The sequence below is a fragment of the Anomaloglossus baeobatrachus genome, chromosome 1 (genome assembly GCF_048569485.1).
Source record: "Anomaloglossus baeobatrachus isolate aAnoBae1 chromosome 1, aAnoBae1.hap1, whole genome shotgun sequence".
Taxonomy (NCBI): Eukaryota; Metazoa; Chordata; class Amphibia; order Anura; family Aromobatidae; genus Anomaloglossus; species Anomaloglossus baeobatrachus.
Window position 1 is genome coordinate 946361551 of NC_134353.1, and position 13328 is coordinate 946374878.

Consider the following 13328-nt stretch of genomic DNA (forward strand, 5'->3'; position numbering starts at 1 on the left):
AGGGGGAGCTCCCTGTATACAGAGATACATGATAAGATCCTGTCTGCAGCCACCACTAGGGGGAGCTCCCTGTATACAGAGATACATGATAAGATCCTGTCTGCAGCCACCACTAGGGGGAGCTCCCTGTATACAGATATACATGATAAGATCCTGTCTGCAGCCACCACTAGGGGAAGCTCCCTGTATACAGATATACATAATAAGATACTGTCTGTAGCCACCACTAGGGGGAGCTCCCTGTATACAGAGATGCATGATAAGATTCTGTCTGCAGTCACCACTAGGGGGAGCTCCCTGTATACAGAGATACATGATAAGATCCTGTCTGCAGTCACCACTAGGGGGAGCTCCCTGTATACAGAGATACATGATAAGATCCTGTCTGCAGCCACCACTAGGGGGAGCTCACTGTATACAGAGATACATGATAATATCCTGTCTGCAGCCGCCACTAAGGGGAGCTCCCTGTATACAGAGATACATAATAAGATACTGTCTGTAGCCACCACTAGGGGGAGCTCACTGTATACAGAGATACATGATAATATCCTGTCTGCAGCCACCACTAGGGGGAGCTCCCTGTATACAGAGATACATAATAAGATCCTGTCTGCAGCCACCACTAGGGGGAGCTCACTGTATACAGAGATACATGATAATATCCTGTCTGCAGCCGCCACTAGGGGGAGCTCCCTGTATACAGAGATACATGATAGATTCTGTCTGCAGCCACCACTAGGGGGAGCTCCCTGTATACAGAGATACATGATAAGATCCTGTCTGCAGCCACCACTAGGGGGAGTTCCCTGTATACAGAGATACATTTGAAGATTCTGCCTGCAGCCACCACTAGGGGGAGCTCCCTGTATACAGAGATACATGATAAGATCCTGTCTGCAGCCACCACTAGGGGGAGCTCCCTGTATACAGAGATACATGATAAGATCCTGTCTGCAGCCACCACTAGGGGGAGCTCCCTGTATACAGAGATACATGAAATGATCCTGTCTGCAGCCACCACTAGGGGGAGCTCCCTGTATACAGAGATACATGATAATATCCTGTCTGCAGCCACCACTAGGGGGAGCTCCCTGTATACAGAGATACATGATAAGATTCTGTCTGCAGACATCACTAGGGGGAGCTCCCTGTATACAGAGATACATGATAAGATCCTGTCTGCAGCCACCACTAGGGGGAGCTCCCTGTATACAGAGATACATGATAAGATCCTGTCTGCAGCCACCACTAGGGGGAGCTCCCTGTATACAGAGATACATGATAAGATCCTGTCTGCAGCCACCACTAGGGGGAGCTCCCTGTATACAGAGATACATGATAAGATCCTGTCTGCAGTGACCACTATTGGGAGCTCCCTGTATACAGAGATACATGATAAGATCCTGTCTGCAGCCACCACTAGGGGGAGCTCCCTGTATACAGAGATGCATGATAAGATTCTGTCTGCAGTCACCACTAGGGGGAGCAACCTATATACAGAGATACATGATAAGATTCTGTCTGCAGCCACCACTAGGGGGAGCGCCCTGTATACAGATATACATAATAAGATCCTGTCTGCAGCCACCACTAGGGGGAGCTCCCTGTATACAGAGATACATGAGAAGATTCTGCCTGCAGTCAACGCTAGGCGGATCCCAGTGTACAGGAATTTATACAATTCCCTTTGAACTGGACCCCTACAATCATTAATATTGAGCCCTATATCAGTGATTGCCTTTATAGCGAGTCCCCCACTAATTTGCGGATGCTTCCAGTGCACTTTCTGAATGTTTTTGTTTCTTCACTTATGATTATCATGAGTTATATTCTCTTTGTTGATATCAGTATTACTATCTTATTTCGTTTTTCTATTATTAATATTATTTTATGGTTTTTATTAGGATGATTATTTTTATTTTTGATAATGTTATCATTATTTTATTTTTTCTTTTATTAGGAGGAATATTGCTTCTTTATTGTTGGCTATTTTTACTATTACTATCTTTATTATTATTATTATTATTATTATTGATGATGATTTTTTCATTAGTATATTTTTATATAATTGTGCTATTATTACTATCTTTAGGATGACTATGATTTTTCCACTTTTCTTTGTAGTTATTATTATTATTATTATTATTATTTCAAGGGTTTTTGTATTAGGATTTTTATACTTGATAATATTAGCATTATTATATTTTTAAATATTTTTGTCTAATATTAGGAATATTATTGTTACATTTTTTGTTTCTATTATTAGTATTTCTATCTTTAGGATGATGATTTTTTTTTTAACTATTTTCTCTGTTGTTGTTATTATTATTAATAATTTATTTATTTTGGTATTATTAGGTTGCTTATTGTTATTTTATTTTTTGGTATTATTACTATTATTCTTTATAGCATGATGATTATTTTTCCTTTTTTGTCTATTATTATTATTATTAGTATTAGTAATATTATTATTTTGGTATTATTAGGTTGCTTATTGTTACTTTATTTTTGCTAATATTACTATTACTCTTTTTAGTATGATAATTATTTTTCCTTTTTTGTCTATTATTTTTATTATTATTATTATTATTATTATTATTTTGGTATTATTACTATTACTCTTTTTAGTGTGATGAATATTTTTCCTTATTTGTCTATTATTATTATTAATTTTATTATTATTTTGGTATTATTAGTTTTTTTATTGTTGCTTTATTTTTTGCTATTATTACTATTACTCTTTTTAGTATGATGATTATTTTTCCTTTTTTGTTTATTATTATTATTATTATTATTATTATTATTATTATTATTATTTGGGCTCTTTTAGCTCAGTCTTGGTGCACACTCCTGCCGTGCCTTCCTCGCATCCTCTCCCCCTTCGCGGTGACATGTCCTCCCCATCCTCGTCCTCCTCCGTGTGTGTCTATAGTGCGCAGCTGATCCCGGCAGTGGCCGCACATGCTCAGTCCGCGGCTCCGGAGGTCTCTGGCTCTCATTCATCCTGCCTGTGCTTGGCTCGTGGTCCCCTCGGTACAATGCCCGGTGTGATCCGCAGCCGGTCCCGCCCTGCGCTGGCCGGTAGGGAGGCGATGCGGTGAGTCCTCACATCCCGGCAGACGTAGGCTTCATCTTCCTCCGGACGGGATCATGGATTTCAGCAATTCCTCTGTGTTTGATCAATATAAAGGTGAGTGCACCGTTCATTGCTGCTTCGCGTCCGCTGTTAAGTCATTAATTCCCGGCATTATGCAGGCAGCGGGTACTGGGTCAGGCTCGGGGGAGACTTGCTTACATGTCGCCTGCATATACCATCTGGAGCGTCTTGTGATCGGTTTCCGCGCACCAACTCCGTGCAGATGTTGTTCTTGGTTGGATTGAACCCAGGGCTTTGCGATAACCACTGTACGCAGCGACCACCGTACCCCGCAGTCCCCGGGTGACCCCCGCCCCAGGAATGAGTGACGGTCGGTCGTGACTGTATTGATACATTGTTTCCTTCCGCTCGGCTCTGCAGATACAATGTATCACCGCGGCCTCAGCGCAATGGAGGCTCAGTGTGGCTTCTGGCAGAATAAACACTGGTGGAAACGATCTGACATGTACGAGTTGCTATGGAAATCCGGAAAGAGCGGAGCAGCCTTCTGCAGAGCGAGGATACAGCCGAGAGCGACTGCAGCAGCCTGGAGCCGAGCGCTGCGTCACCTGCCTCCAACGCTCACCCTGACCCCAAGAGCTGACAATCTACACAGCAAGTGTCTGATCCCTGACCCCAAGAGCTAACAATCTACACACACAAGTGTCTGATCCCTGACCACAAGAGCTGACAATCTACACCGACAAGTGTCTAATCCCTGACCACAAGAGCTGACAATCTACACAGCAAATATCTGATCCCTGACCACAAGAGCTGACAATCTACACAGCAAGTGTCTGATCCCTGACCACAAGAGCTGACAATCTACACAGACAAGTGTCTGATCTCTGACCACAAGAGCTGACAATCTACACAGACAAGTGTCTGATCTCTGACCACAAGAGCTGACAATCTAAACAGACAAGTGTCTGATCTCTGACCACAAGAGCTGACAATCTAAACAGACAAGTGTCTGATCTCTGACCACAAGAGCTGACAATCTACACAGACAAATGTCTGATCCCTGACCACAAAACCTGACAATCTACACACACAAGTGTCTGATCCCTGACCACAAGAGCTGACAATCTACACAGCAAGTGTCTGATCCCTGACCCCAAGAGCTGACAATCTACACAGACAAGTGTCTGATCCCTGACCACAAGAGCTGACAATCTACACAGACAAGTGTCTGATCCTTGACCACAAGAGCTGACAATCTACACAGCAAGTGTCTGATCCCTGACCACAAGAGCTGACAATCTACACAGACAAGTGTCTGATCCCTGACCACAAGAGCTGACAATCTACACAGACAAGGGTCTGATCCCTGACCACAAGAGCTGACAATCTACACAGACAAGTGTCTGATCCCTGACCACAAGAGCTGACAATCTACACAGACAAGTGTCTGATCTCTGACCACAAGAGCTGACAATCTACACACACAAATGTCTGATCCCTGACTACAAGAGCTGACAATCTACACAGACAAGTGTCTGATCCCTGACCCCAAGAGCTGACAATCTACACAGACAAGTGTCTGATCCCTGACCCCAAGAGCTGACAATCTACACAGACAAGTGTCTGATCCCTGACCACAAGAGCTGACAATCTACACACACAAGTGTCTGATCCCTCACCACAAGAGCTGACAATCTACACAGACAAGTGTCTGATCTCTGACCACAAGAGCTGACAATCTACACAGACACGAGTCTGATCCCTGACCACAAGAGCTGACAATCTACACAGACAAATGTCTGATCCCTGACCCCAAGAGCTGACAATCTACACAGCAAGTGTCTGATCCCTGACCACAAGAGCTGACAATCTACACAGACAAGAGTCTGATCCCTGACCCCAAGAGCTGACAATCTACACAGACACGAGTCTGATCCCTGACCACAAGAGCTGACAATCTACACAGCAAGTGTCTGATCCCTGACCCCAAGAGCTGACAATCTACACAGCAAGAGTCTGATCCCTGACCACAAGAGCTGACAATCTACACAGCAAGTGTCTGATCCCTGACCACAAGAGCTGACAATCTACACAGTCAAGTGTCTGATCCCTGACCCCAAGAGCTGACAATCTACACACACAAGTGTCTGATCCCTGACCCCAAGAGCTGACAATCTACACAGACAAGAGTCTGATCCCTGACCCCAAGAGCTGACAATCTACACAGTCAAGTGTCTGATCCCTGACCCCAAGAGCTGAAAATCTACACAGACAAATGTCTCATCCCTGACCCCAAGAGCTGACAATCTACACAGACACGAGTCTGATCCCTGACCACAAGAGCTGACAATCTACACAGACACGAGTCTGATCCCTGACCACAAGAGCTGACAATCTACACAGCAAGTGTCTGATCCCTGACCCCAAGAGCTGACAATCTACACAGCAAGAGTCTGATCCCTGACCCCAAGAGCTGACAATCTACACAGCAAGAGTCTGATCCCTGACCCCAAGAGCTGACAATCTACACAGCAAGAGTCTGATCCCTGACTACAAGAGCTGACAATCTACACAGACACGAGTCTGATCCCTGACCACAAGAGCTGACAATCTACACAGCAAGTGTCTGATCCCTGACCCCAAGAGCTGACAATCTACACAGCAAGAGTCTGATCCCTGACCACAAGAGCTGACAATCTACACAGACAAGTGTCTGATTCCTGACCACAAGAGCTGACAATCTACACAGACAAGTGTCTGCACCCTGACCCCAAGAGCTGACAATCTACACAGACAAGTGTCTGATCTCTGACCCCAAAAGCTGACAATCTATACAAACAAGTGTCTGATCCCTGACCCCAAGAGCTGACAATCTACACAGACAAGAGTCTGATCCCTGACCCCAAGAGCTGACAATCTACACAGCAAGAGTCTGATCCCTGACCCCAAGAGCTGACAATCTACACAGCAAGAGTCTGATCCCTGACCCCAAGAGCTGACAATCTACACAGACAAGTGTCTGATCTCTGACCACAAGAGCTGACAATCTACACACACAAATGTCTGATCCCTGACCACAAGAGCTGACAATCTACACAGACAAGTGTCTGATCCCTGACCCCAAGAGCTGACAATCTACACAGACAAGTGTCTGATCTCTGACCACAAGAGCTGACAATCTACACAGACACGAGTCTGATCCCTGACCACAAGAGCTGACAATCTACACAGACAAGTGTCTGATCCCTGACCACAAGAGCTGACAATCTACACAGACAAGTGTCTGATCTCTGACCACAAGAGCTGACAATCTACACAGACAAGTGTCTGATCCCTGACCACAAGAGCTGACAATCTACACAGACAAGTGTCTGATCCCTGACCACAAGAGCTGACAATCTACACAGACAAGTGTCTGATCCCTGACCACAAGAGCTGACAATCTACACAGACAAATGTCTGATCCCTGACCCCAAGAGCTGACAATCTACACAGACAAATGTCTGATCCCTGACCCCAAGAGCTGACAACTACACAGCAAGTGTCTGATCCCTGACCACAAGAGCTGACAATCTACACAGACAAGAGTCTGATCCCTGACCCCAAGAGCTGACAATCTACACAGACACGAGTCTGATCCCTGACCACAAGAGCTGACAATCTACACAGCAAGTGTCTGATCCCTGACCCCAAGAGCTGACAATCTACACAGCAAGAGTCTGATCCCTGACCACAAGAGCTGACAATCTACACAGCAAGTGTCTGATCCCTGACCACAAGAGCTGACAATCTACACAGTCAAGTGTCTGATCCCTGACCCCAAGAGCTGACAATCTACACAGACAAGAGTCTGATCCCTGACCACAAGAGCTGACAATCTACACAGACACGAGTCTGATCCCTGACCACAAGAGCTGACAATCTACACAGACACGAGTCTGATCCCTGACCACAAGAGCTGACAATCTACACAGCAAGTGTCTGATCCCTGACCCCAAGAGCTGACAATCTACACAGCAAGAGTCTGATCCCTGACCACAAGAGCTGACAATCTACACAGACAAGTGTCTGATTCCTGACCACAAGAGCTGACAATCTACACAGACAAGTGTCTGCACCCTGACCCCAAGAGCTGACAATCTACACAGACAAGTGTCTGATCCCTGACCCCAAAAGCTGACAATCTATACAAACAAGTGTCTGATCCCTGACCCCAAGAGCTGACAATCTACACAGACAAGTGTCTGATCTCTGACCCCAAAAGCTGACAATCTATACAAACAAGTGTCTGATCCCTGACCCCAAGAGCTGACAATCTACACAGCAAGAGTCTGATCCCTGACCCCAAGAGCTGACAATCTACACAGACAAGTGTCTGCACCCTGACCACAAGAGCTGACAATCTACACAGCAAGTGTCTGATCCCTGACCACAAGAGCTGACAATCTACACGGACAAGAGTCTGATCCCTGACCACAAGAGCTGACAATCTACACAGACAAGAGTCTGATCCCTGACCACAAGAGCTGACAATCTATACAGACAAGTGTCTGATCCCTGACCCCAAGAGCTGACAATCTACACAGCAACAGTCTGATCCCTGACCCCAAGAGCTGACAATCTACACAGACAAGTGTCTGATCCCTGACCACAAGAGCTGACAATCTACACAGCAAGTGTCTGATCCCTGACCCCAAGAGCTGACAATCTACACAGCAAGTGTCTGATCCCTGACCACAAGAGCTGACAATCTACACAGACAAGTGTCTGATCCCTGACCAAAAGAGCTGACAATCTACACAGCAAGTGTCTGCACTCTGACCACAAGAGCTGACAATCTACACAGCAAGTGTCTGATCCCTGACCACAAGAGCAGACAATCTACACAGACACGAGTCTGATCCCTGACCACAAGAGCTGACAATCTACACAGACAAGTGTCTGATCTCTGACCACAAGAGCTGACAATCTACACAGACAAATGTCTGATCCCTGACCCCAAGAGCTGACAATCTACACACACAAGTATCTGATTCCTGATCACAAGAGCTGACAATCTACACAGACACGAATCTGATCCCTGACCACAAGAGCTGACAATCTACACAGACACGAGTCTGATCCCTGACCACAAGAGCTGACAATCTACACAGACAAGTGTCTGATCCCTGACCACAAGAGCTGACAATCTACACAGCAAGTGTCTGATCCCTGAACCCAAGAGCTGACAATCTACACAGCAAGTGTCTGATCCCTGACCACAAGAGCTGACAATCTACACAGACACGAGTCTGATCCCTGACCACAAGAGCTGACAATCTACACAGCAAGTGTCTGATCCCTGACCCCAAGAGCTGACAATCTACACAGCAAGAGTCTGATCCCTGACCACAAGAGCTGACAATCTACACAGCAAGTGTCTGATCCCTGACCCCAAGAGCTGACAATCTACACAGCAAGAGTCTGATCCCTGACCACAAGAGCTGACAATCTACACAGCAAGTGTCTGATCCCTGACCACAAGAGCTGACAATCTACACACACAAGAGTCTGATCCCTGACCACAAGAGCTGACAATCTACACAAACAAGAGTCTGATCCCTGACCCCAAAAGCTGACAATCTACACAGACACGAGTCTGATCCCTGACCACAAGAGCTGACAATCTACACAGACAAGTGTCTGATCCCTGACCCCCAAGAGCTAACAATCTACACAGACAAGAGTCTGATCCCTGACCACAAGAGCTGACAATCTACACAGCAAGTGTCTGATCCCTGACCCCAAGAGCTGACAATCTACACAGCAAGTGTCTAATCCCTGACCACAAGAGCTGACAGTCTACACAGCAAGTGTCTGATCCCTGACCCCAAGAGCTGACAATCTACACAGCAAGTGTCTGATCCCTGACCACAAGAGCTGACAATCTACACAGCAAGTGTCTGATCCCTGACCCCAAGAGCTGACAATCTACACAGACAAGAGTCTGATCCCTGACCACAAGAGCTGACAATCTACACAGACAAGTGTCTGATCCCTGACCACAAGAGCTGACAATCTACACAGCAAGTGTCTGATCCCTGACCACAAGAGCTGACAATCTACACAGACAAGTGTCTGATCCCTGACCCCAAGAGCTAACAATCTACACAGACAAGTGTCTGATCCCTGACCACAAGAGCTGACAATCTACTTAGACAAGTGTCTGATCCCTGAATCCAAAAGCTGACAATCTACACAGACAAGTATCTGATCCCTGACCACAAGAGCTGACAATCTACACAGACAAGTGTCTGATCTCTGACCACAAGAGCTGACAATCTACACAGACAAGTGTCTGATCCCTGACCACAAGAGCTGACAATCTACACAGACAAGTGTCTGATCCCTGACCCCAAGAGCTGACAATCTGCACAGCAAGTGTCTGATCCCTGACCACAAGAGCTGACAATCTACACAGACAAGTGTCTGATCCCTGACCACAAGAGCTGACAATCTACACAGCAAGTGTCTGATCCCTGACCCCAAGAGCTGACAATCTGCACAGCAAGTGTCTGATCCCTGACCACAAGAGCTGACAATCTACACAGACAAGAGTCTGATCCCTGACCACAAGAGCTGACAATCTACACAGACAAGAGTCTGATCCCTGACCCCAAGAGCTGACAATCTACACACACAAGTGTCTGATCCCTGACCAAAAGAGCTGACAATCTACACAGACACGAGTCTGATCCCTGACCACAAGAGCTGACAATCTACACACACAAGTATCTGATCCCTGACCACAAGAGATGACAATCTACACAGCAAGTGTCTGATCCCTGACCACAAGAGCTGACAATCTACACAGACAAGTGTCTGATCCCTGACCCCAAGAGCTGACAATCTACACACACAAGTGTCTGATCACTGAGCACAAGAGCTGACAATCTACACAGACACGAGTCTGATCCCTGACCACAAGAGCTGACAATCTACACAGACAAGTGTCTGATCTCTGACCACAAGAGCTGACAATCTACACAGACACGAATCTGATCCCTGACCACAAGAGCTGACAATCTACACAGCAAGTGTCTGATCCCTGACCACAAGAGCTGACAATCTACACAAACAAGAGTCTGATCCCTGACCCCAAGAGCTGACAATCTACACAGACACGAGTCTGATCCCTGACCACAAGAGCTGACAATCTACACAGACAAGTGTCTGATCCCTGACCCCCAAGAGCTAACAATCTACACAGACAAGAGTCTGATCCCTGACCACAAGAGCTGACAATCTACACAGACAAGAGTCTGATCCCTGACCACAAGAGCTGACAATCTACACAGACAAGTGTCTGATCCCTGACCCCCAAGAGCTAACAATCTACACAGACAAGAGTCTGATCCCTGACCACAAGAGCTGACAATCTACACAGACAACTGTCTGCACCCTGACTACAAGAGCTGACAATCTACACAGCAAGTGTCTGATCCCTGACCCCAAGAGCTGACAATCTACACAGACAAGAGTCTGATCCCTGACCACAAGAGCTGACAATCTACACAGACAAGTGTCTGATCCCTGACCACAAGAGCTGACAATCTACACAGCAAGTGTCTGATCCCTGACCACAAGAGCTGACAATCTACACAGACAAGTGTCTGATCCCTGACCACAAGAGCTGACAATCTACACAGCAAGTGTCTGATCCCTGACCACAAGAGCTGACAATCTACACAGACAAGTGTCTGATTCCTGACCACAAGAGCTGACAATCTACACAGACAAGTGTCTGATCCCTGACCACAAGAGCTGACAATCTACACAGACAAGTGTCTGATCCCTGACCACAAGAGCTGACAATCTACACAGCAAGTGTCTGATCCCTGACCCCAAGAGCTGACAATCTGCACAGCAAGTGTCTGATCCCTGACCACAAGAGCTGACAATCTACACAGACAAGAGTCTGATCCCTGACCACAAGAGCTGACAATCTACACAGACAAGAGTCTGATCCCTGACCCCAAGAGCTGACAATCTACACACACAAGTGTCTGATCCCTGACCAAAAGAGCTGACAATCTACACAGACACGAGTCTGATCCCTGACCACAAGAGCTGACAATCTACACACACAAGTATCTGATCCCTGACCACAAGAGCTGACAATCTACACAGACAAGTGTCTGCACCCTGACCACAAGAGATGACAATCTACACAGCAAGTGTCTGATCCCTGACCACAAGAGCTGACAATCTACACAGACAAGTGTCTGATCCCTGACCCCAAGAGCTGACAATCTACACACACAAGTGTCTGATCACTGAGCACAAGAGCTGACAATCTACACAGACAAGTGTCTGATCTCTGACCACAAGAGCTGACAATCTACACAGACACGAATCTGATCCCTGACCACAAGAGCTGAGAATCTACACAGCAAGTGTCTGATGCCTGATCACAAGAGCTGACAATCTACACAGACAAGTGTCTGATCTCTGACCACAAGAGCTGACAATCTACACAGACAAGAGTCTGATCCCTGACCACAAAAGCTGATAATCTACACAGACAGATGTCTGATCCCTGACCACAAAAGCTGACAATCTACACAGATATGTGTCTGATCCCTGACCCCAAGAGCTGACAATCTACACAGCAAGTGTCTGATCACTGACCACAAAAGCTGCATCAATTGTTACAATGCAGATTATCTGCAGCCTCCACTAGGGGGAGCTCCCTGTATACAGAGATACATGATAATATTCTGTCTGCAGCCACCACTAGGGAGAGCTCCCTGTATACAGAGATACATGATAAGATTCTGTCTGCAGCCACCACTAGGGGGAGCTCCCTGTATACAGAGATACATGATAAGATCCTGTCTGCAGCTACCACTAGGGGGAGCTCCCTGTATACAGAGATGCATGATAAGATCCTGTCTGCAGCCACCACTAGGGGGAGCTCCCTGTATACAGAGATACATGATAAGATTCTGTCTGCAGCCACCACTAGGGGGAGCTCCCTGTACACAGAGATACATGATAAGATTCTGTCTGCAGCCACCACTAGGGGGAGCTCCCTGTATACAGAGATACAGGATAAGATTCTGTCTGCAGCCACCACTAGGGGGAGCTCCCTGTACACAGAGATACATGATAAGATTCTGTCTGCAGCCACCACTAGGGGGAGCTCCCTGTATACAGAGATACATGATAAGATTCTGTCTGCAGTCACCACTAGGGGGAGCTCCCTGTATACAGAGATACATGATAAGATACTGTCTGCAGTCACCACTAGGGGGAGCTCCCTGTATACAGAGATACATGATAAGATCCTGTCTGCAGCCACCACTAGGGGGAGCTCCCTGTATACAAGATACATGATAAGATCCTGTCTGCAGCCACCACTAGGGGGAGCTCCCTGTATACAGAGATACATGATAAGATCCTGTCTGCAGTCACCACTAGGGGGAGCTCCCTGTATACAGAGAAACATGATAGGAATCTGTCTGCAGCCACCACTAGGGGGAGCTCCCTGTATACAGAGATACATGATAAGAGTCTGTCTGCAGCCACCACTAGGGGGAGCTCCCTGTATACAGAGATACATGATAAGATACTGTCTGCAGTCACCACTAGGGGGAGCTCCCTGTATACAGATATACATGATAAGATCCTGTCTGCAGCCACCACTAGGGGGAGCTCTTTGTATACAGAGATACATGATAACATTCTGTCTGCAGCCACCACTAGGGGGAGCTCTCTGTATACAGAGATATATGATAAGATCCTGTCTGCAGCCACCACTAGGGGAACTCCCTGTATACAGAGATACATGATAAGATCCTGTCTGTAGCCACCACTAGGGGGAGCTCCCTGTATACAGAGATACATGATAAGATTCTGTCTGCAGCCACCACTAGGGGGAGCTCCCTGTATACAGAGATACATGATAAGATACTGTCTGCAGCCACCACTAGGGGCAGCTCCCTGTATACAGAGATACATGATAAGATCCTGTCTGCAGCCACCACTAGGAGGAGCTCCCTCTATACAGAGATACATGATAAGATTCTGTCTGGAGCCACCACTAGGGGGAGCTCCCTGTATATAGAGATACATGATAAGATCCTGTCTGCAGTCTCCACTAGGGGGAGCTCCCTGTATACAGAGATACATGATAAGATCCTGTCTGCAGCCACCACTAGGGGGAGCTCCCTGTATACAGAGA

The 13328-nt window shown here is 46.6% G+C and overlaps 1 protein-coding gene across 1 annotated transcript in view; it reads left to right on the top strand.

The window, feature by feature from the left end:
* The first annotated feature begins 2947 nt into the window (after positions 1–2947).
* ANKRD55 (ankyrin repeat domain 55) overlaps positions 2948–13328 on the top strand; it is a 101747-nt gene continuing 91366 nt past the window's right edge. Inside the window, exon 1 of the mRNA XM_075328856.1 lies at positions 2948–3193. Within this exon, the coding sequence (XP_075184971.1) occupies positions 3154–3193 (40 nt within the window). The 5' untranslated portion in view covers positions 2948–3153. The remainder of the gene's footprint in view (positions 3194–13328) is intronic.